Source organism: Cyrtonyx montezumae, unplaced genomic scaffold (genome assembly GCF_038088225.1).
Source record: "Cyrtonyx montezumae isolate F1298 unplaced genomic scaffold, pur_monq_1.0 scaffold_13, whole genome shotgun sequence".
NCBI classification, from domain to species: Eukaryota; Metazoa; Chordata; class Aves; order Galliformes; family Odontophoridae; genus Cyrtonyx; species Cyrtonyx montezumae.
In genome coordinates, this window is record NW_027071859.1 from 26,810,171 (window position 1) to 26,833,859 (window position 23,689).

The 23,689-nt window shown below is 36.2% G+C and overlaps 1 protein-coding gene across 1 annotated transcript in view; it reads left to right on the forward strand.

Annotated features, from left to right (window-relative positions):
- The window catches only part of ADGRB3 (adhesion G protein-coupled receptor B3), a 425,805-nt gene extending 404,633 nt beyond the window's left edge, over nucleotides 1–21,172 (forward strand). Inside the window, exons 29-31 of the mRNA XM_065730890.1 lie at nucleotides 9,613–9,648; nucleotides 18,413–18,517; nucleotides 20,372–21,172. Of these exons, the coding sequence (XP_065586962.1) occupies nucleotides 9,613–9,648; nucleotides 18,413–18,517; nucleotides 20,372–20,560 (330 nt within the window). The 3' untranslated portion in view covers nucleotides 20,561–21,172. The remainder of the gene's footprint in view (nucleotides 1–9,612; nucleotides 9,649–18,412; nucleotides 18,518–20,371) is intronic.
- Nucleotides 21,173–23,689: the final 2,517 nt, after the last annotated feature.

Below are 23,689 nucleotides of genomic sequence, written 5' to 3' on the forward strand. Positions count from 1 at the left end.
GTACTTTTAGTGCGATATAAAAGCTCAAAAACAACCTGGTTAAGATTAGGCATATGGGTGAGATTTCAAGGGGAGGATCCTAATTCCTTGAGAAGACATACTATCTGGCATCATACTATCGTCTCCACCTGTGGTCAAAATTGCTCTTTACTGATTTTCTTTCTTTCTATTGCTGATAAAGGCAACCTAAGACATTTCGCTCTCTGAGTTAATTTTTAGACTGCATTCATATGATATTTTCAGCTTCCCTCTAAGATGTGGTATAAGTTTAAGTTTGTGGATAGCAAATCTGAATCACCATAATGTATATAATTTTAAATTCAGAAGACAATAGAAAGTATGTACTAGAAAATATAGTAAAATAGCATAAAATACAGTAGCAAATATGTAGTTTATTCTAACTTGGCAAACATTAAATTTAGAAAGTTATATTTTAGTCCAGAAACCTGTAAACAGTTAGGTTATTAAACCTGGCTGAACCAAGCATCATTCTACATGTTAAGCAAAAACAAATATTCAGGCACATCACAACTGAAAGGAACTGTTTTGATTTTTGTATTTGCCTTTGTGTTCTCAATGTCTCTTGATTATATAGCAATATTTTATGTTTTGATAAGGATATGCTGCAATGAACTGAGAGTGAGAGCAAGGAAAAAAAAAAAAGTACATAGAAGAAAGTCGTAGTTTCAGGCAGATCAAAAGAAGCAGATCCAGCCAGTGTGTTTTCATGCATGCAGTATGCAAGAAGAGTTTGAGGTAAAGCACCGTAAGGCTATTGTCTGACTAGCTGGATTATCATTTATTACTGTCAGAAACAAAATAAAGCAGGGAGGGCATGGAGGTTGTTTTCTTTTCCAAATATTTTTTGAGTACAATATGATTTTAGAAAAGTTTGAGATTTTTTAAGATTTTGTCAGGCATCATGAAGAAACAAAATCTGCAGCAGAACATGCACAATCATTCTGCCCATATTTTTCAAGATAGTGTTGGAAAAGCTCATCCACAATGGAGAAGCTTCTATGCAGTAGGAAGCCTCCCTCTGCTATCAGATGATATTTCTGTCCCACCCAAAGTCTAACATGGAAGCCCAAGGGTTTCTGTTCAGTACAAGTTCCACCTTTGTTGACCCAAAGGAACAGGGATTCCATTCCAGAGGAAAGGAGTCCTCTCTTAGTGTTTTCTACATGATACCGCCACTGTGTATCATTAGGAATTTCCTGCTACTTTCTCTGAAATTACCATACAACAGTTCTTTATATCATGTAGTTATATACAGTAATTATCATTTACTATATCACTAAAATACCCTTAGGCAACTGTGTCCTGTGTTAACTTAATTCTTCCTTTTTTTCAAAAGTCTGTAATTACTCAAAATATAACAATGACAATAGTTTATGTGGTGGTTACAGAAAGTATTTATCATCTTACCAGAATGGCTTGAGATATTGTTTGACCCACTTTCAGCCAAGAGCCAGCCCAGCATCTGACTTCAGCAATGTAATTATGAATTCAAAAACACCTCAAGGCACAGAAATACTGTAGGCATAACTGTTTGCAGCTGGACGCCGTGTAAGATGCAGTTTATTGAAGTCCCATCACTTTATGGCAGGTACTAGCCCTTATGGCCATAAAACTAAACCAGCAGAATTAGAGGACAGTTTAGAAAGCATAAGCCCCAAGTATTTTCAAATCATAAAATCAAATGATTTATTCTAAATTTCATGTCCATATTAGTACTGAAACACTAGAGTATTCTGTTGCAATGAATAACAATACATTTGCAACATTTAGAATTTTTTTTATTTGGCTTTTTTACTGTTACGCATGTAAGTTTGTGAAGCCAAACATTTTCTGGATTTCACACATCCCAAGAGATGACGAGCCCTTAGAATAATATGTGTTTATTCAAGAAATTAAAAACTGTAGAGAGACAAACAACCAAAAAATTAAATTTACTGAATGTGAAAGCTGAAATGTAAGGTCTGCTTTTTTTCTCTTTTATTTAGACTTCATTATGATGGATGTTTTGGAACAGACCTACAGTTTTAGCACAACGTTATGTTCTGACTTTTAACTCTCCAAAGCGTTTCCATCATGCCTACTATTAAATATTTAAATGTAGGCATTTCCCTTCTGATCTGGAATGGAGCTTTCCCCATCAGGCTCCTCTTCAGTGTCATCAGAGAGAAACAGACACTTCTAGGCCACTTTCAGACATCTGTTCCAGGATGAAGTAAATCATATGCCCTCAGCGCAGCTTTCTCTCTACAGATGCCACAGAGGACAAAATGAGTGGGTCAGAAATAAACATCAAAAAGGTTCTAAATTTTGTCAGATGAATCCTACAGTATGTTACAATCTTCCTCCTAGTTTTCACATCTATGTAATGTTTTTCAAAAGAAAATGCTCAATTAGGAGCAATCAAATGTTATATTATATATGGGAAAAATTCAACTTTCAAAAGATTGCTGGAGAATGCCATAGTATTTACATAAATATGTTGCCCAAGTAAATATAAACTTAAGGATCTGCAGATTCCTAGCAAGCAAGTCAGTGGGTTTTTTTTTTATTATTTTATTTGGCATGTACCCAACAGAACTCACGCGATTACAGGCACAGGCAGGCATATTGGTACATCACTGATTTTCTGAGCAGGACTAATTGAACATCTGGTTAATCTCCTGCACATCCCTTATATGCATGGATTAAAACTGGCTCTGCTACCTTGGCATCGAAGTGGCTTGTAGTGTGCTACTTCAGTTCAAAGTGTTTTCATTTTAATGAAGAAAGCACTCTCAATGCACTCTTTTGGAATGCTTTTTTTTGTTCTGAAATTATGCACTCAGTGCTGTACTCATTAAAATGAAATGAAGTTGTACAATCCCAGTCATTGGAGTGCAAGAAAAAGATAGAACGCTTAAGGGCAGAGGAGGAAGCTGATCTGTGCAACATACCTCCAGGAAAAGTAATTCTTCTCCTATTATGGAAAAAATAAATGCGAGAGGAATTAGGTCACTTGCTTCCTGACTATGTGAGGAGACTTGTATTGGTAGATTTGTGGGACAGGAATTATGGGTCCTTTCTAGGGAATGTTAGTGCATGGTCACTTTTATGCTTTAATGGAATACTGCTGAAAGAAGACCAAGAACATTTATCAAAAGAAAGGCATGTGAATATAGATAATAGAAACGTTTATTAAGTGGAAAAAAAGAGCATCAGCTTTATAAGAGCAAAAAGGAAACAGCTTCCCAAATTTTTGGGAGTGGAGTTTTCTTCCCAATTTCATGTTTTCCTTGTTAGTTTTTCTGTCTTGTTTTCTGATGGGAGATCTTTATGTGGGGAAAGACATCAAACCCCTGAATAGGAAGTATGACCAAAGTAACTCTTCTGTACTCACTCATGAGAGCTCTCAATACATTCAAATAAAGTCATCTCCAGAGCTTTTTAACCAAATCACTGACTTAGGACTTCAGGATGCAAGTACAGAGATTAAAGAAAATAAAGAGATACATTAAAGGTAGTAACTGCAAAGAAAATACAGAAGTAGTGATAGAAAGGAGAGAAGAGAAAAAAAGACATGCAAAAAAAAAAAAAAAGAGAGAGAGAGATAGAAAAGCAGACAGAAATGGAGAGGCAAGTTCAAAAAAATAAAAATAAAATAAAATACATTTTAAAAAAATCCCAGAGAAGCAAGAAGAAAAATATGGTAAAAAGCAGTCACTTTTGTCAAGAAAGAGCTAGAGCAGAATAAAAGCAAAATGGTGAGAGGTCATTTTGATTTATAATGTGAGAAGTTAAAAAGAAATGAAGTAAATTTTAAAAAAAAAAAACAGAAATAGAGAGGCAAGAACTACAGGAACTTCCCCTTCATCATATTTCCACACTGCATTTGTTTTCAGGCTTTTGCTATCTCAGATTTATCTTCCTTCCATTCCTCATTTCATTCTTCAATAAGCTGTGGAGACAGTTCTTGCCAATTTTGTGACTCTCAGTGAAATGAATTCTACACCTATAACAGCCCACTCTTTCTTTTGGTTGAGTGAAGAGGTTTGAAATTCCTCTGACTTCAGACATTGTTGCATCATATCCTTGGACTATTGGACAGGAATGGGGTTTGAATCAGGCAGAAGTGATTTTAGTAACTGAAGATGTAAAGAACATAAATTTTAATCAGTATTACAGAATGCAGTGCATATTTCATTTTTTTATACTACAGACATTTATCTTAACTACAAGTTATCCTTACGAAGCATACTGTCAATTGCTTGTCCATTAAAGAAATGCTATACTTGCCCCAGTGACATTCAGAAACACAAAGCAAGTATTTTTTCTCTAATGAGTAAATATGTATGTCCGTTATCCTATATAAAAAGGAGCAGCAAACCCAGAAAAAAAAATGCTGGAACAGTTTTAAAATGGGATCTCTGAAATTATGTTTGTACTGTGTTGAAATTTGCTAGTAGATTTTCACAACTTAAAACTCACACATCAAGGAGCTCCTCTACTTTTTTTGCTTTATATCTAGCTCATATTGTAAACTAATAGCCAATGTAATTTTCTGTTCAGAAACTAAGCTTTTTCTTCACTTAAATACCTACAAAAGATATTTTAAATCAAAACTCACATTCCACTTTTATATCTCTGAGGGCCAAAAGAGATTCTCCTTTAATTTCGTTCAGGGAAAAAGTCTTCCCCAGGCTAAGATCTTATATGTCAAACCTAATCTCAGAGTGAATTATAAACTGCTGATAATAAGGCTTTATATTAATGGAAGCATGGTTATAACCCACACTATAATATGCTATCTCTGGTTTCAATTATACTTCACACGATATAATATATTTTCAGGAGTATCTCATGTAATTAATCAGGTAGTGGTGTAATGCAGACTAGAATAAGTAGAAAACCTGGCATTTGTCATTTTACAGAGATGGAGAGAGATTTTATTAGCCTGTTGGAGAGAGCAGCTCCTTCCTGGTGCCAGAGTATTAGTACATGCTGCTGTATGGAAATTATTCTTCAGTGTTCTATTTTTGTCCCCCCAGTGAGCAGAGTTTAAAGTTGCTATGGTATTACACGGAAAAGCTGTACATGATTAGCACAAAGTAAAATTGATTTTAAATAAATTACAACTGCAGACCTCTTTTTACATAATTCCACTTTGGTCCTGGAATGAAAGATTTCATAGGGTTTTTTTCTGTTGCTTTTTTCATTATTATTATTATTGTTTTTTTTTTTTTTCTTCTGTAAGGTGTACTTTATTAACCAAGATCAAAGAGCTGTAGAAATTAGAATTGAAAAAGGTCTTGCCTGGTCATGTCCTTTATCAATGCAAGAACATTTTCCACAGCATATTTCTGTAATGCATAGTCCAATTTCACTTTCAAGACTGCAGTGAATGACTCCCACTTTCCTTCAGCAGATCATATAAACTGTCTTTATTCCTAATAACATCTTTAAAACTTCCTTTTTTTTTTTTTTCTTTCTGAATTATGGATTTTCTTATTTTTCTCATACTAAGTTTTTTTAACAGTATTTATTTCCTTCTAAGGTTTCTGAGGAAGTTTCTGTATTTGCTTTTTCCAGAGCCAACATTTAAATAGGATGTATGTCTCTTTTATCCTTTTCCCTTGATCTTGTATTTTTAGCCCTCTAAGACGACTTTTTGCTGCTCTCTGAATTTTTTTCCCAGCATGTAGGCACGATGGACACAATGGGCACAAACTGCAGCACAAGAGGTTCTGTCTAAGCACCAGAAAGCATTTCTGTGCTGTACAGATGATGGAGCACTGACACAGGCTGCCCAGAGAGGCTGTGCTTTCTCCTTCTTGGAGATCTTCAAAAGCTGCCTGAACACAGTCCTGGGCCCCCTACTCTGAGTGTCCCTGCTGGAGCAGAGGTTGGGTCAGATGGACACATAGATCTCTGTTGATCCCTGCCATATTGTGGTTCTGTTCTGATTTTCCTTCTGAGAATTCAGTGTATTAATGCAGATTTCTCACCAGAGTTGTTCAGAAAGGGTTGTACACATCCCTGCCCATTTAAATGTCTGGTTCTTTGTAGCTTTTGAAACTCTGCATGAATATCCCATTCACTTCTTAGACATGGATTTCAGCCTTTTCAGAATTATCCCTGATAATTCCCTTGCTGCTGAATAATTGCATGTAGCTCCAGATTTTTAGGCAGTACCTTTATTAGTTACCCTTTGCAGTTCTCTGGCATGAAAGTATTTCAGTTCAGAGAATAGATCACTGAGTAGAGAATAAGGAACAATTATTCATGTTTCCTGTGATTTAAAAAGGAAAAGCTTCAAATGAAATGACAAAGAGATAAACAACATTATTTTCTTCATCACATTATGCATATTGTAATTGGAGATCTCACTGCCTCAGCATATTTTTTATTTTACAATTATGAATGAATACAAAACATGATTAGACTGATGGAACAGTGTAAAGGAGTGTTATTAAGCTCAACAGAGAAAGCTCCTCCCAAAAATCCTCCTAAATTACAATTAAAGAACTAAGGAGGATGCTGCAAAAAAAACCAACTCTTTATACTTGCATTCTGCTATATCGTTCCTTAAGTATCACTAAATAACTCAGTCAAATTCAAAATATTGAGATGAACCTCTGTTATTACCCTTAGTAGTTATTTGTTAGTCATGTTGTACTTTCGTTAATACTCACCTGGATCTCCAGCTGATGCTTGAAAGAGGTCATAAATTTCCAGTCTGTGTTTAATGTTGGCTGTAATCTTTCTTACTTTTGTAGGCTGGTGAAGCAGTCTTTTGAAAAAAAACCACACTGGTGTGATCAGTTCAGCAGATCATTTGACATAAGAGATTTTTTTCCCCCTTACTCTTTCACTCAGTTTTTGACTTTTGTTAATTTAAATTGTTAGAACAAGGCAAAAGGTTGACTAGATTTCAGAAATAATTTAGGTGTGTGTGGAAGACCTTTTCTTTAAGCAAAGAGCCACAGCAATTAAACTTTAAGATATATACATTAATAAATAAGTGTGTGTATATCTATTTTGTGATTGTATTTATATATACAGTGTGTGTGTGTGTGTACATATATAGAAAATCACAATTAAGGTGTTGATTTGCATGCTTTAGATGTACATCATACAGAATCTAGGAGAAGAGTTTAGAAAAATTACAACTTATAATTGGGACTACAGGGAAATGGCTCCACCCTTACAAGCCAAGGTACTCAGTGCCTTCATGCATCTGAATACACTCCCAGTCTCAACAGTAACTCTTCAGTACAATGATGTGGTAGCCTGGAGGGCCTGCTACTGTACTTAGTGTCACTGACAGGATTGTGAGCAACTTCCAGTGGTCCAGCATCACATTCATAACCACTGACTTCTGTGTTCACAGATCTTCATTCTACATTTCTGACCTATGGCAGTTACATATTTTTTGTGTCTTAGGAGAATAGGCTCTGACAGAGTCTGTGATTTATTTCATTGTATGCAGCCATGGAAAATAAATGTACAAACATAGAACAGATGTTCTTTACTATACAGATTTAAAATAAATTGCACTCATGATATATTTGCATTGGTCACTCACTGAGATAAACCTGTGTTATTACTTGTTTGTTCATAACTGGTGTGATCTAAGGACAAAATTGCAGTAGTGACGTCTTTCTGGCAATAGCACAGTTAAATATGTTGCAGACCGATGTGTATTTTTACCATGTAAACAGTGATAGATCACATTAGGTAGTAAACTACACAATTATTTTTTTTCATGCTTTCTCTTAGGATTCTCACTCAAGCAGTTCAATGGTATCAGATTTATTATTGAAATTTAGCTTAAAGAATGGCTTTAAAAGCATTTTTCAAAGCTGCTCCTCGAGACTTCACCTTGTTGTCTGCTGTCTAAATTTCTTATTTTGAAACCACTGATCCTTTACTGCGGAGGAAGTGATCTAATTGCACCTTAAAATAGATCCTTCCTCATTAGAAATATGTAGATTTCTTCAGATGTTGGTTTACTGTGAAATGATGAAGGCCTGTCTCAAAGGTATACTTGTACCTAGGCTTTCTTAAGATAAATGAGCAGTAGGCACATAACTACCTTTAAGAATTTGAGAATAATCTTCTCATAGTTTTCCTACTTCCAAAGCCATTGCTGTTTTCAAGTTTAAGTGCTATTTATTTCTTGCAGAATTGTTTAATTTGTTTTTAAATACTCTCTTTAAAGTCGGTTTGGTCAAATCAAGATTTACTTTTCTTACTTGTTTTGTAGACCATTTTTAGTAGTGCCTCCCAACTCTTCCGACAACAGTGTCCAAACTCTGAAGACAGTGTAGATGGTGCTATGCTTGTCTTCTATATTTATGGGTTGATACGAGTCAGAATTTTACAACAAATCCTAGATAATGGCACATAGTGGTGTTATAAGAGATCAAACATTTTCGGCTTTCTGCAGCTAAAGAACTTGTAAAATTGTTTCCTTCAAAGCGCAAGGAAACAAAATCACATACTAAAATCTGCATGTTTTTTAAACTGTATTAAATCAAAGTCTAATGAAGTCAGTAATATTATTACTCTTGACTTGATTGGTTTGATTTCTACCTCATTGCAGAAATTCAGCACATTCTGAAAAGGTTTGTTCACCATCAGTTAAAGCTACTCTATAATATTACAAAAAGTTTGGATTAGATTGTACCAGCAAGCTCTTTCTGTCAGTTGGGTGCTTTTCCCTTCCTTTAACTCTGCTTCCCAAAGGAGAATGTATCTTTACTTTCCATTCACCTATTCTTGCTGCTCTCCTTTTTTTTAGCTTCTCCAGTCACTGCTTTCCATATATCTTTAGTCTATTGTGAGCCACTCAATTTCCATCCTTAGGAAAGATATTTTTATCTTTTCTTTATACTGTTTCTGCTTCTGTCTGATATAATTGGGCTTCATAATCAGTTTATTTCAGATTCTATTATAAAATTATATGCTAAATTATTTGTGAAATGTCTAAGCAATCGTTGCATTGTGAACAAGGGATTACTTTACTAGTGAATAATTCTTTTTATCAGCTGTTTTGAATCAGATATGTCATAAGACAATATCATCGCTTTCTCCATCCAGTTTGTCATTGCAAACAAGCAAGCTCAAGTCTCTATGGAAAGTATAGATGGCTTGGGCTTGAATTTGCAATCAGTTGTTCCATTAAAATCAATGAAGTTGTACCAATGTAAACCTGATGTAGGAAAGAATAAATTTATGTATATTTATACAGATTCAAATCATAGATATATATAAATATAAATGAAAAAAAGAATAAATGCTATGATCATTTGGAAATACCACAGAAAACATAGAAATAAATGTATTTTATGTACCAACAGGTTTTCTTGAATGCAGATAACATGCATATGAAGCATCTTAGTGAAGTCCAGTCTGGTTTATTTCAGTGAAAAGAATGTGGTACTAGCCTAATAAGCTGTATGCAAAGTCTTAAATTGTCACAGAAAGATTTTCAGCCTTTCACAGAATACCTAACATATATCTGATAGGAAAACAATGTTATTTAGACTCATTTGATGAATAGTCCCCTTGTTAATACAACCTCTTTTTTCTTTCTTTTTCACTGCTTAATAGAGAAGAAAATCACGTTATTCGGACCTTGACTTTGAAGTAAGTTTCACTGAATTATTCCTGATTATTGTAGCATTTTCCTAAAAGTAAATATGAGGTGTCCATTTTACCAGATGTTAGCTTTCTGACATGTTAGATGTCATAGGACTGTTCAGTTGGTACTGCATAGAACATGATGAGCAATTCCTTAAAACCACTTTGGTGCAACTTTTTAAAAAATATTCTGAGATCAAACTGTCATAATATTAGTCATCATGGTTTTAGTTTTCAAATTCTCTGCCTCTTCATTTTCATCTATTTTTCTTTTTCTGTTGGCTATCTATTGAAAAAGTGTAATATTTCTGTAGGACTGACCACATTGTTGCAGAAGCCTGCTTTTTTCAAGAGACCTTTGATCATTTGTTCTGTTTCTTCCTTCAATACTAATTTACTAACATATGAGTTCCACATACAGGTAGTGTGATGAATGTGTCAATTTTTGAATGATTACATGCTGCAGTTCTCAAGGCCTATTTAAAAAAACTTTAGGTAAGGTTCCTTACATTCCATTGAATTAGACTCAGTCACTATGATGAAGTCTCTGAGAGTTTTGTTTATTTGAGTTTCTTTTCTACACTCTACCGGAAGCAATATAACCATAAGTTTTCAGGGACATTTTAATAATTTATTGATTTTTATTTTTCTATAGGCTGTCCATGTGTGTTAACAGTTTAATATAACTCATTTTCAGTAGCTCAGCTATTATATAGAACGTAAGCAGATGTACTTTCAGATTTCAGATTCTGGTCCATAGAGAAGCAAGAAGTTGAATTAGCTAAATGCAACCATTGCAGTTGTCATAGAAGTGGCCACAGAAGCCTTGAAATGAAAGACAGGTTGGCTTTGCTTACTTGCCTTTGCTGAAAGCGACCTTCCACGTCTGAGTGTGTATTTTTGGTGGCTTAATATCATTTCTACTGTCCATTGTCATTTTTCCCCCAGAGGGTGTAGTTAGCTTAAGTAGTCTTGTAACTTCTCAAATATATATAGCACCAGATAAAGTCTAACACTATAAGGCAAGAAAAAGAAAATGAAATCATCCTAAATATGCTTTAAGATGAATGTGTAGAAAGGAAGAACATGAATCAAAATCTAAATTCTGATGAGTAAGTGATTCTAAAATTAAATGCAAAGAATCTGAAGAAAAGTTTTGTAATTACAGGGTTACAAAGAAGTCTGGATTTTACAGTTGTTTGGTTTTTTTTTTAAGTTATTAACATAGTCCTATTCCCAGTGCGAATATTCTCTGTGGCAACAGATACTATTAAACATTCTTCTCAACTACTCAGGAAAACATAACCCAACACATAGGCACCAGCAATGGTGTACACATTTTGTTCTAAAGAAACAAGCCATTCATTATATATTTTCTTCTACTCAAATAGTGCATTTCAGACATTTATCCCTTTTTTCTTGTTTTAGATGGGGCACTGCTGCTTCAGTGCCTAGTATATTTAGAATTATGTTTGTAATGCAGGAGAAAATATTTCTTTGTAAAAAGGAATGGATCGGGCCATTGAGAATCACTGCTGAAGAAATAAGATCAGCAAAGACAGTTGCTCTTGTGTTTTAGAATTATACAGACTCAGACTAACTACATCTCACCTCTCTGTTTTATGGATCCTCTAAGTAAACCTGTGGGCTTTCCCATGTTTTTCCAAGTAGTGTAGCTGTGTGTCTAAGGTATAGCAAGGAAAAAAGTCAAGTGTTCAGGTAGTCACTCAAATTCCTTCACTCTGCAAGGCACACTGACAAAGAGATTTGAGTGTTGTGTGGGCAAAACACACTGTTCTGATGTCTCAAAGTGGCTTTACTGCAAACTGGGATAGAGTCTGAAGGTGAGGTCAAGCCTGAGTGATTGCCTGTAGTACTTGTAACACTTTCTTTCTCTTTGTCTGTTAATAATGCCAGCTGGCACTGTCTGAGACAATGTCCTTCTACAGTTCTGAGGATAACAAATGCTATTTTTAGTACACATTATGGACAAGATTGTCAGGCTTGGCTCCATCCATCCTTTTCCCTATAGCACTGTCTCAGAAGACTCTGCACTCTCATCCTCTCCTGCATCCTTCCATGTTTCCCTATAGACATACAAAACATATTCACAGAGTATGACTATCCAAGCAAATCAGACATTTTGAGGAATATTTCTGGGTGCCAAAATGCCATTGCTTACACAGATATATTTTTCAGAATGTTCTTCACTATTTCAGACTATTACAACCACCTCACTTCCAGCAGTTCTTGAAGTGTCCTTAAAGAACTAGAACAGAGGTACTACTCACAGTAGGCAACATTGTTGTAGACTTCTTTTGGAGACTTAAAAAACCTTAGTAACATACATGAAGAATAATAGATGGTGCCCATGAATGGTCTTAGACACCATAAATGTACTGCTGTAGAGTCACAGTTTAATAGAAAAACATATATATGCCACTGACCATAATATAAACAATTTGAAGTCCAAATGAACAAACAAAAATCATATGGAAAAGAAATTAATGAAGGTCGCAGAGGAAATTCAAAATCAGCTGCTGTGTAGGTTGAATACTGGCAGACCTTGTCTGTACTCAGTGTCATAAAACAGGTTCCATGCCTGTTATCTCCAGTATATGTGAGGATACGCAGAGAGAAAGTTAGAAAGGTGAAAGTCCAACAAGAACTTCATCTGGCCACAACTGTTAAAGACTAAATGCTGAGTCCTGCACTGTGGCCACAACAACCCCAGGCAATGCTACCAGCTTAGGACAGAGTGGCTGAAAAGCTGCCCAGAGGGAAAAGGACCTGGGGGTATTGGTTGATGCTCCACTGAACAAGAGCCAGCAGTGTTCAAGAAGGCATCCTGGCTAGTTCCAGAAATAGTGTAGTCAGCAGGACTAAGGAGGTGATCATCCCTCTGTACTCAGCACTGGTGAGGCTGTACTTCAAGTACTGTGTTCAGTTTTGGGCCCCTCACTATAAGAAAGACATCAAGGCCTTGAAGCATGTCCAGAGAAGGGCAGTGCAGCTGATAAGGGGTTTGGAGCATAAGTCTTATGGGGAGTGGCTGAGGGAACTGAGGTCGATTAGTCTGGAGAGGGAGAGGCTCAAGGGATATCTTAACACACCCCTAACAACTCCATGAGTTGTCACTCCATTGAGGTGGGGTTTGACCTCTTCTCCCACATAACTAATCAATATGATGAGAGGTAATGGCCTCAAGGTGCACCATGAGAGGTTGAGGTTGGATATTAGAAAAACTGTATTCTCCAAAAAAGTGTTAATGCATTGGAACAAGGAGGAAGGTGGTGATGTCACCATCCCTAGAGATGTTTGAGAAAAGGGTAGATATGGCGCAGGTGGCCATGGTTTAGGTGGGCAGGTGGTGATGGGTTGATGGTAGGACTAGGGGATCTTAGAGGTCTTTTCCAATTTAATGAATCTATGACTATGGTTCTGTGAAATACAAGTACAGTTTTGTGGACCTTTGCAGCAAACAGTAAAGAATGAAAGTCCTGTGACTCTGCTGAGTAGTGTTACAGATACTATATGTCTCCAGTCGAAGGAAAGAAGAGAGAAAAAGATGACAATTAAACTAGTCAACCATTATCATAGATCATTTTTCTGGTTAGAAGGAAGGCTCCCAGGAACTAAACCATCTGTATCTTGTTTTCTCTTAATAAATGATCCTTTTATTTTAAAGACTATAATATAGTGTGCTTAGTCTATTGGCAGAAAGTATTACCACTTCATATATTGTCCAAAGGTAGGTTTTGCAAAACAGACTATTTGAACACTGAAATTTGCTAAAATTAACTTGTAACATTTGTACATCTCTTTTATGATGTTACCAAGGATCAGTTTATACTCTTATTCGTATATGCCAGTATCCAAAACATAAGCAGTATTCTGGTCTGGGAGTTTGGGATCCTTATTTCTGCTGACTGCTTTAATGCCAGCTAAGTGCTCAGCAACCTCAATTGTTACGTTCTGAATTCCCCTGAAGCTAGACAGGTAGTTTTGTTCATAAAGGCTCTGCACTAATACCTACCTCTAAGATCAGATGAAAGTCATTCTAATTATGTTGAGGAGAAATACAGATGCTGTGGAAAGTCCCAGGAGGACTTTATAATAGGTCTGCTCTGTCACTTACAAAAACACTATTATTGGCATGCATTCTGGGATAAAAGATTACGAATACCTTTGAATTCTTCAAGAGGATCTGAATCTTGCCTTTCCCCACTCATCCTTTTCACTTTCCCCTTTATAAAAGGTATTCATTGTATATACTTGCAATAAACAGTTTTTATGCTAAATAGTTCATAAAATGCTGTCCAGGATTTAGGTTGTCTCTGGCTTCCTTTGAGTTCTATTAGGGAGGGCAAGAATGCAGCATACAAATCCTGGACTGTCTTCTCTGTCCACAGACCAGTAGACTCTCACTAGTAATGATGCTGAATTTATATTAAATTGCTGCCTTCTTTCAGATTTTCATCCACAATAGCCATTCATTATAGCAGTATTAAAAATTTACACGGCATTTTGAAATCTTTTTCTTCCTAACATGAAGATATCTCTCCAAGACAAAGGTGAAAAGAAGTACCATGCCTGCAAGGAAAATTCCTTTCCTGTTCCTAAGTTTGGCAACTAATCAGACCTACAACATCTTGAAAACACAGCAGGCTTCCATTGTAGAGCTAGGAGGGCATTTCCCCATCTGCTCTTTTCACTTCACTACTTCATACAGTATTTGAGAGACCATTTTTACCTGTGATTATATAGAATATTTCCAAAGCAAATTGAATAATATCACTTTTATCATTATTATTACTATTAATTATAAGATTGGCTATGAATATTCATCAGAATAGTTTTGCTTGAGTTAGATTTCAGCTAAAATGCTGTCATAAATTAAAAAATTGAGCTGAGTATACAGTTATGTCTGAAGCACTTTTCACCATGATATCCACTCAAAGTTCTTTTCTAAGAATGGGTGCTAATCGGAGCAAGGCTACCCTTTTCAAAATTAAAAATTGTTGTTATTTATGAGTGGGGTAGAAATGTTGGAGTGTCAGTTCAATCTAGTTTGCTTTACGATGTTCAACACAAGAGTTACAGGACTTCCTCAACAGCTGGCTGAACATGAAGCCATCAGTGTGCCCAGGTGGTCAAGAAGGCCAATGGCATCCTGGTCTACATTAGGAATACTGTGGCCATTAGGATTAGGGAAGTGATTATCCCTCTGTACTCAGCACTGGTAAGACTTCAGCTTGAATACAGTATTCAGACTTTGGTCCCTCACCACATGAAGGATATCTAGTTGCTTGAGCATGAGCAGAAAAACTGGTGCAGGTCTAAAAAGCAAAACATATGCAAATCAGCTGAGGGAACTGAGGCTGTTAAGTCCAGAGCAAATGAGGCTGAGTGGAGATTACAGTGCTATTTACGACTCTCTTAAAGGAGGTTGCAGCAAAGTGCCAATCTTGCTTCTCAGGTGACAAGTGATAGGACCAAAGGCAACAGACTCGAGTTGTACCAAAGGAGCTTTATACTGAATGTCATGAAGATCTTCTTCACAAAAATTGTGGCTAGGGATTGGAACAGGATGCCTTGGAAAGTGGTAGTGTCATCATCTCTGGAGGCCTGTGGAGGTTGCATGACACTTAGGGACATGGTTTAGCCGTGGACTTGCAATGTTAGCTAAATGGTTGAACTTGACATTCCTGAGTCTTTTTCAACTAAATTATTATAGAATTCTAGTGCTCTAAGGTGAGTGAGACTAGAGTGGTGGCTAACTCAGGCAGGTGCTCCTGGAAGTGGATGCAGCATGTCAAACCACAACTAACACTAAAGATATTGTCCTTTCTAAAAGCAGCATCAGAAGCTTCCTATCACTCTACTGAGGACTTTTTGCTTTTACAGTCATCTTAGTCTATATTGTTCAAGATCTCCAGCTCTGTGTTGATAAAACTTAAGTATTTCTAAGACTGATAAAGCTTATGCTTCCCATATTGGTTATTTAAAAGAGAAAAAATAAAAACAACAAATGAATCCGTTGCAAATATATTTTAGGTTGTTTCCTCATAAAAGAGAAAGAGTTATGCAACAGAGCATATTTTCTAGAAAACAAAAAATATGGTGAATTCCAAAAAAAAAGAAAAAAAAGAAAGGAAAAAGAAAAGAAAAGAAAAGAAAAGAAAAGAAAAGAAAAGAAGAGAAGAGAAGAGAAGAGAAGAGAAGAGAAGAGAAGAGAAGAGAAGAGAAGAGAAGAGAAGAGAAGAGAAGAGAAGAGAAGAGAAGAGAAGAGAAGAGAAGAGAAGAGAAGAGAAGAGAAGAGAAGAGAAGAGAAGAGGAGAGAAGAGAAGAAAGAAAAGAAAAGAGAAAAGAAAAAAAAGAGAAAAGAAAAGAAAAGAAAAGAAAAGAAAAGAAAAGAAAAGAAAAGAAAAGAAAAGAAAAGAAAAGAAAAGAAAAGAAAAGAAAAGAAAAGAAAAGAAAAGAAAAGAAAAGAAAAGAAAAGAAAAGAAAAAAAGAAAAGAAAGAAAAGGAAAGAAAAGAAAAAAAGAAAAGAAAGAAAAGGAAAGAAAAGAAAAGAAAGAAAAGAAATTGAGAATTAATGTTACTGCACCTCACTGAAGTTCAGATCATTTTGTCTAAACAGTGAGGAGGGCAGGGATGTCAGAAGGTAGTAATTAGAGAATGGAAGCCACGCAAACACAAAGCAACTGAAAGATCCATCCATCCAAGTACATACGAGTCATTCCAATACTAAGAATAAAATTTGAAGCCTTTTTTTTTCTGGCAAACTTCACACTGCAAGTGTTTAATTTATCCTCCCACCTGCACCTCGTCAGGAATAATGTACTGAACTGAGTGAGACATTTGCATTATTCATATTTGCTATTTAACTAATTCTTGCATACACAACTCAGAAAAATATCAGAAAGTAGCATTCTCCATGTTCCTAATCTTCTGTTGAAAAGTTTCCAGCTGGAAACATTTATTTCATAGTCATATGCTTTTATTCCTGCTTTTAGAGCCAGAATTTTAACCTACAAAATCTGTTTTATTACCTGAACCGTGTCTCCTTATTTCATCAAATAATAATCTTTGAGGCAGAACCTTTCTTTTTAAAATTCAGTGTATATGAAATATGCTAAATATCCCTGTCTACCATTACAGTAACAGCTTAAAAGAATCCCTAGGAAGTCACTTAAGTGAAACTTCCCTCATAAATTTAGATCAGCTATCTCTAGTTAAATTATGTTTTGCAAGCAGTTCTCACTGAATCCTGCAAAATTGTTTCCCTTTTCACCCCACAAGTCATGTTAAGTTAATAGGTCCTTAATTGCTTGCTATATCTCATGTCTCTTTTGTGAACAATGTTGCCAATTTCCTGTTCTCAGAAGTGGAACAAGTTCTCAAGCTAGGGCGTAGCTGTATTAGGGATAATATGGTTATTAATGCATAGCAGTAGGAATGCACAACCAAGACAGCAGCCATATTTCATGAAATTTAGAGATGCAGAATACAAATAAAAGATATAAACAATTTAAAAATTGGATTTGTAAAATATTATTTGAGAGTCAGCTATTTATGTTCCATTTTTAAAAGTAATTAAACCAGACTAGGTGGAAGCATCACTTGCTGGGAAGGGTCACACTCAGACACTGTGTACGTAAGTTTGTGGGTTTTGTCATGTATGCTGCCCTGGAAAATCAGTGATGATGAGTGTACATGCTTAGGGGCTGGTGACCTATACTTCTTCTATCAACATCAATTGGCTGTGACCCTGACTGCAACTCCAGTCCACACAGATATAGAAGCTTAAGAAAAGGCAAGCTGTGCCCATCTGCTGAGAGTGCTTCACCTCAGTGCCTCCTGTCTCCTGTCCTCCCAGAACACAGAACTACAAGACTGGCTGAACAGTGAACAGCCTTTGGCTTAGCTCCAGAGGCTGGTCTGAATCCGTATCTGACAGTGAACTTATTTGGAAACAGCACAGATGATAGGCATGACAGTCCAGGCTTGAAAAAGGTTTCACTCACCACGTAGCTGCCAAAGCAGATACATGGCCTGAGGGCCCCTCCAACTATGGAGCTGTTTGGGGTCTCTACCTCTTGCACAGGAATGTCATATAATTAGTTTTTTGTGGAAGAACGTCCTGTGCATTGGCAACAGGGAGCGTAGCATCCAGTCACTCAAAGACAGTAAAGTTGAAATCGGTTCCTACTTAATGTGAGTGCCATTTCAACAGTGTTTTCTGCAGCTGAATGCATTTGGTGGTGATCTGCATAAGATGTCTCAGTTAAAAAACGTAACATTTGCAGTTTTTGTCTTTTGATCTAGGAGTTTGTTGTTTGTTTGTTGTTCTCATAAAAATAAATTCTCTAAAGGTACAAAATGCTGTTCCATTCCTCTTGAAATTAAGATATTAGTATTCATGCAGAACACAAAAACTGTAGAAGACATTTCTAATGTGCAAATGAGAAAATTACTTCTGAGATGCTGCCACCACTTCCAAACTTTTTCCAGCCCAGCACAAACGGAGTGTCCCTTGATTTCTCCAACTCAATAAATGTGGGGAAAACACTCCTTTGTATACAAGAAGTGCATTAAACAGAGGAAAGAGAAGACTCAGTGCAATTCACATTCACTGATTAAGTCTATAGGGAAAAGATGGTCCTGCCAAATTCAATTTTCTTTATTATGCTAGGGGAAAGAATGGTTCTCTTAAAAAAGCCCAGATTCAATTATAAATATAAGCAATTATGTTCCTTTTTTACAGAAGGTCATGCATACAAGAAAGAGGCACATGGAATTGTTTCAAGAGTTAAATCAGAAATTTCAAACTCTGGACAGATTTCGAGATGTACCAAAATCAGGCAGCATGGTAAGTTTTCCTTCCTGTGTGTTTAAAATATGCTGGATTCGATGTTTGAATTTAATAATATTTCCTGAGAAGACCTCATTTTGTGCTACTTTTATACAGCCTCAAGAATGAGAACAAAAGGTATTTTCAGTAATCTAACCTATGGTGAGACTCATTACATTTTGCAACTAGACCATAACTAACTCACTGACATCATTATAGATGACAAGAAATTGAACTGTAGGGAACACATTTAAAATCTGTATGTGTCTCCTATGTCTAAAGACCTTTTTATACAGAAAGCAGCTTCATAATGTAATTTACCCAACAGGGTTTTACCTCTGCCTAGGCAAGCAAATATTAAATTAGTTATAACAAGTCCAGCTAGAGTCACCTATATGCTAGAGCACCAGAAAAAACACAGGGTCTCTGTAATGCTGTCTTTTCTTTAATAGGTCTATAAATATTTTGCATGTGAAAAGCAAAAATTAACTCATCCTGAATTGACTCTAGTATCATCATAATTCAGATTTGTGCACACACACACACACACACACACAGGCATAACACCCTGACTACATCTGATATGATAATGAGAGCAAGGAAATAGTTGACTCTGCCTAATTAAAACAGCTAATTTAGTATGACATATCTTTTTAGCAGTAATATTATGATTAGTAATAATTTTCTATATAACTTTATAATGTGAAAATTGCATATTGAATGAAACTGAGCTAGAATTGTCTTACTCTATGATTTATGAAGAGTTGCTCTCAGACATGAAGAAGTATTGAGCATCAGCTCAATGAGCTCTAATCCAGATGAAATTTGTCCCGGATTCATTACCTGTGATATGTTTTATTTTTCACTCAGTTCTCACTCACTCCTCCATCTGGATCTACCAGCATCTAAAGTTTGTGTTCCCCCTTCTATTTGAGATTTTCTGTCCATGTAAAGCTTGAATTCATTCAAAATCTCAAAGGTGGTCTCTGTGGATGAGTGGTGCTTACTCCATTTCATATTTTCACTGTGTTTTTGAAGAGTCTAATACAAGCTGCTTAGAGGAATGGTCATCCTGTAAGGCCATTGGACAGTGATCCAGATACCTAAATACCAGCATCTCAGCCCTTTAGACAGCCTCAGATATCTTAGTCTACAGCAGAGTACAAATGGTGATGACATCAGGCCCACACCTCTATTTAAAGATGGTGGGAGTTCCATCAGAATGCACGAAGAGATCTGAAACAGATGTGAAAATGTTTGATTTTGGCAACTAACATGTTATAGCAGAAATCACAAGTAACTTTGATCTTTCTCCATAATGGCTTTTATCTTAAACTTAACGTTTCAAAAGAATTCATGGACAGTAGAAAACAGGCAGCTTTCAGTTTGCTGATCCTAATGTGATCCTTCACGATCTCACCAGCTTGTAAAGCAAAGTCACTCTCCCATTCTCAAGGAGCAGGTTTCTGCTGTTCTGCCATTATCCTGCCCCAGTTTAAAAGCAAGCTGGCAGACTTTCTGTCCACTCCATACTTCAGACAGCAAGCTCTCTTCAATTACTTTCCCTTCTCTTTTCCTGCTTTTCTACGAAGCCACTACTGAATTGTTTGCTGCTGTTACTGTATCATTTGGCCATTCCTCACACACTAACCTTCTTGCAAAGGACAGGGCTTAGCTGGCAGCTCAGGTGAGCAGCCTGCCAAAGAGCAGATTGCTCCCAGAGAAAGATAGTCTCTGCCTGTCTCCCTGGAAAGCTAGTTCCTCCCTCTGACTCCTGTGTCTCATGAGAGCACATTAGGGATCAGCATTATAAGCAGGAAATACATTATTTCATCCTCGTATTCAATTCTTTTCTTCTTCTCTGCTCTTCAGGAGAACTCAGCACCAAACAAGGCTCCATGGGACAATTTCAAAACCACAGGCGAATACCAACACTATACAACGATAAACGTATTAGACACAGAGGCAAAAGATGCTTTAGAACTAAGACCAGCAGAATGGGAGAAGTGTCTGAACTTGCCTTTAGATGTGCAAGAAGGTGACTTTCAAACAGAAGTTTAACAAAAATGAAAATAAACTGAACAAGACAAAAACAAGCAAAACATTAATTGCACTGACAATAAAGAGACTTTGGGAATCCTGACACTCCTCTCTGAACGTTGTGACTACTTTATGCCAGGCTCTCCCCGTGCCAAATGTCAGTGGTTTTTTCGTACAGTTTCTTCCCACTAGTATGACTAGTGGAGAACCAGGTGTACAATTCTTACCATCGTGTGTTGTAAGTACCCGTGGAATGGATTTGTAAGGTAATCTTTATAGATAAACCTCAAGCAACGATTCATGTTGTAACAGCTTCATTTGGTTTAGTTTTCAAAAAACTTCACCATGAAGCACAATGTATATATTTATGCAGTTTTTAAAGTTTATAACAGTCTGTTTGGCCATTACTACACTTTTTACTTTATAATATAAAAGCAAAGTTTTTGTCATTAAATGAATGTCTGTTGAGCTACATTCTTCATTGCTTTAAATGCAATAAAGTAATAATCTCACTTTTATATGAATAATATATTTCACATCTTTATTACTGCAGTTTTCTCTGGAAAGCTTGGAGTAGCTTTCTCTGCTGCAGCTGTGTATAAAATATTTAAAATGTTGTATGGTGTAAATAAACCTTTGTCTACATATCAGTTTCTTAGTGCATTTTATTCTGTATTTGTTGATCTTAAATTTGCATAAAGTTTTCTTTAAAAATAGACATGCTGAATATGTATTTGGAGTTTTCATGGTATGTTGTTCTAGCTCCTCCAAGGAGTTTCTGTATTACTAAGTTTGTAAAGCCATTCTGCATTTTCTTAGGATATCTTTTGTGACAATGAACCATATAAGTTGGACTTGTCAGAGTACTATTACAATTGTTCTATTTTATACATATTTTTGTTTTGTTGAAGAAAGATAACTCTTGGAAAATAAGTTGTTTCAATGCACAGCACCCCAAGAAAATGTTGATTTAGAATCATTAATTTTTTTTTTGCATGTTCTTGTTGCTGTATAACAACAAGAAAGACTTTAAAGATAAAAATTCTGAAATATTTTTGACAGAACAGAGTCTGTTTCATATTATAAATGAAGAGCACAGCATGATTTATGTTGCAAGTGCAGGTAAAAAAACATAGGAATAGAAAGAAAGAGTAAATCTGTTCCATGCTCAGAATCAAGAACAGATCATCAATACCTCTCTTCACCTACAACATTGCTGGGGGAATGTGGGAGGGTATCTCAAACCTCCGGATTCCAGATGTCTATAAAAAAAATTACCCAAACTGTTTTAGTACCTGCTATACATACTTGAATATCCCCCATCCTACTAGCTGGAGTGATCTTCTGAGAGGAAGAAAACATGACCACTAGTTTGTTAAGCAGGAAGAAATACTGGACTACAGGGTTGTCAGAGAAAGCTTTAGCTTGAGATTTGGTAGTAGGAAATCATCTTTAATTTGTTGAGAGGATGGCTGATCATTCTATTTTTTTCCAAAAAACAGGTTAAGGAGAAACTTTTAGGAAAGCTTTCCCCTCTGAATCCTAACAGATAGGCAGTGCTTCCTCCAGGCCATAATAAAGTCCTTAAGTCATGATAAGGAGCTTGACTTTGCCAGTTCCAAATGAACAAGTATCTCCTCTGAAGTGCAGATTTCATCTAACGCTTCATTTAATGAATAAAATAGATAATGAATAAAAAAAATTTAAAAAATATGAAAAAATAAATAATTTAAATAATATAATATAGATATAAATACAAATATACATAAATAACAAATAAATAACAAATAAATAACAAATAACTAGTTCCCAAGCTAGAACCAAGTCCTTTCTCCAGTTTAGGTGTGTAAAAGTTAGATGTTGTAGTGCGTAATCCTACAATATGTCAGACAATCAGAACTGACCCTGTATCAAGAGGCTGATGCAGAAGAAGGCAGCAGGCAAATCTGGCTTTACAGCCTATGGACATCACACTGCAGAGATGTGATAGTGCACCAAAAACTCAATTCTTCGTCAGGAGCTAATTTAAGAACCCAAATATTAATCTGAGTCTCTCCCTTTCCTCCATTTTTATTTATTTATTTAGTTAGTTAGTTAGTTAAAACCAAGAGGGGTTTATTTTTCCCTCAAGATAGATATACAATGGAAAATTCACATTTTTTAAGGATTTCATCTGGCATGGTTGGTATTTCTCAATCAAAGCAAGTTTCGCAAACTCTAAATTTTTTAAGACTGTATCAGAAAGCTTAAGCTTGATCCAGCTATAAGCCCCAGCATTCTCCTTGATTGATCAAAATGTAATGCAAATCCAGAGCACCTTGGTATTTCAGCAACTGTAGAACAGAGAGAATTTATGTAAGCCTTACAGCAAAAGTCTAGTTACAGCAGCAGGAAGCTTAGGGTAAACTTTAAACTTACCCAGGAAACATTATAAATCAGTCTGCCTATAACATGCCACTGACCCAGTTGTGCTGTTATTAATAACCCAGTTGATGCAGGTTTAACATTAGCCTGAGTATGTACTGCACAGCAGTCACAGATGTACTTTCAGTGTGTGAGCAGCAATGTTCAGTGCCTTTTTATCCAGATCTTTTTCTGCATTGCTCAGAAAGAAAATATGGATTTTTATTTTCCTATATATTTCATTTATATAAATATTAAGAACATGCTGAAAGCCACTGTATTTACCTATTAATGTTATTGCTTCATATCAAAGCAGAGTTTGTTTTTCATAGGCAAGCTGCCACACATACTCATGGCTTGCTGCTCAAGAGAACTGTACAGGCTGGAGAGTTGAGGGGACAGGAACTTCATGAAGTTCAACAAGGGCTAGTGTAGTCTTGTGCCTGGGGGGCAATAACCTTATGCATCAGTACAGGTTAGAGGCTGACCTGCTGGAAAGGAGCTCTTCAGAAAAGGACCTAGGTGTCCTACTGGGTAGCAGGTTGACCATGAGCAAGCGGTGTGGCTAAAAATAGTATCCTGTTGTTCATCAAAAAGATTATAGCCATCAGGCTAAGGGAGATGATCCTCCCCATCTGCTCTGCCTCGGTAGAGCCACTGTGTCCAGTTCTGGGCTCCCCAGTTCAAGAAAGATGGAACTGCTGGAGAGAGTCCAGCTTAGAATCACAAAGATGATAAAGGTCCTGA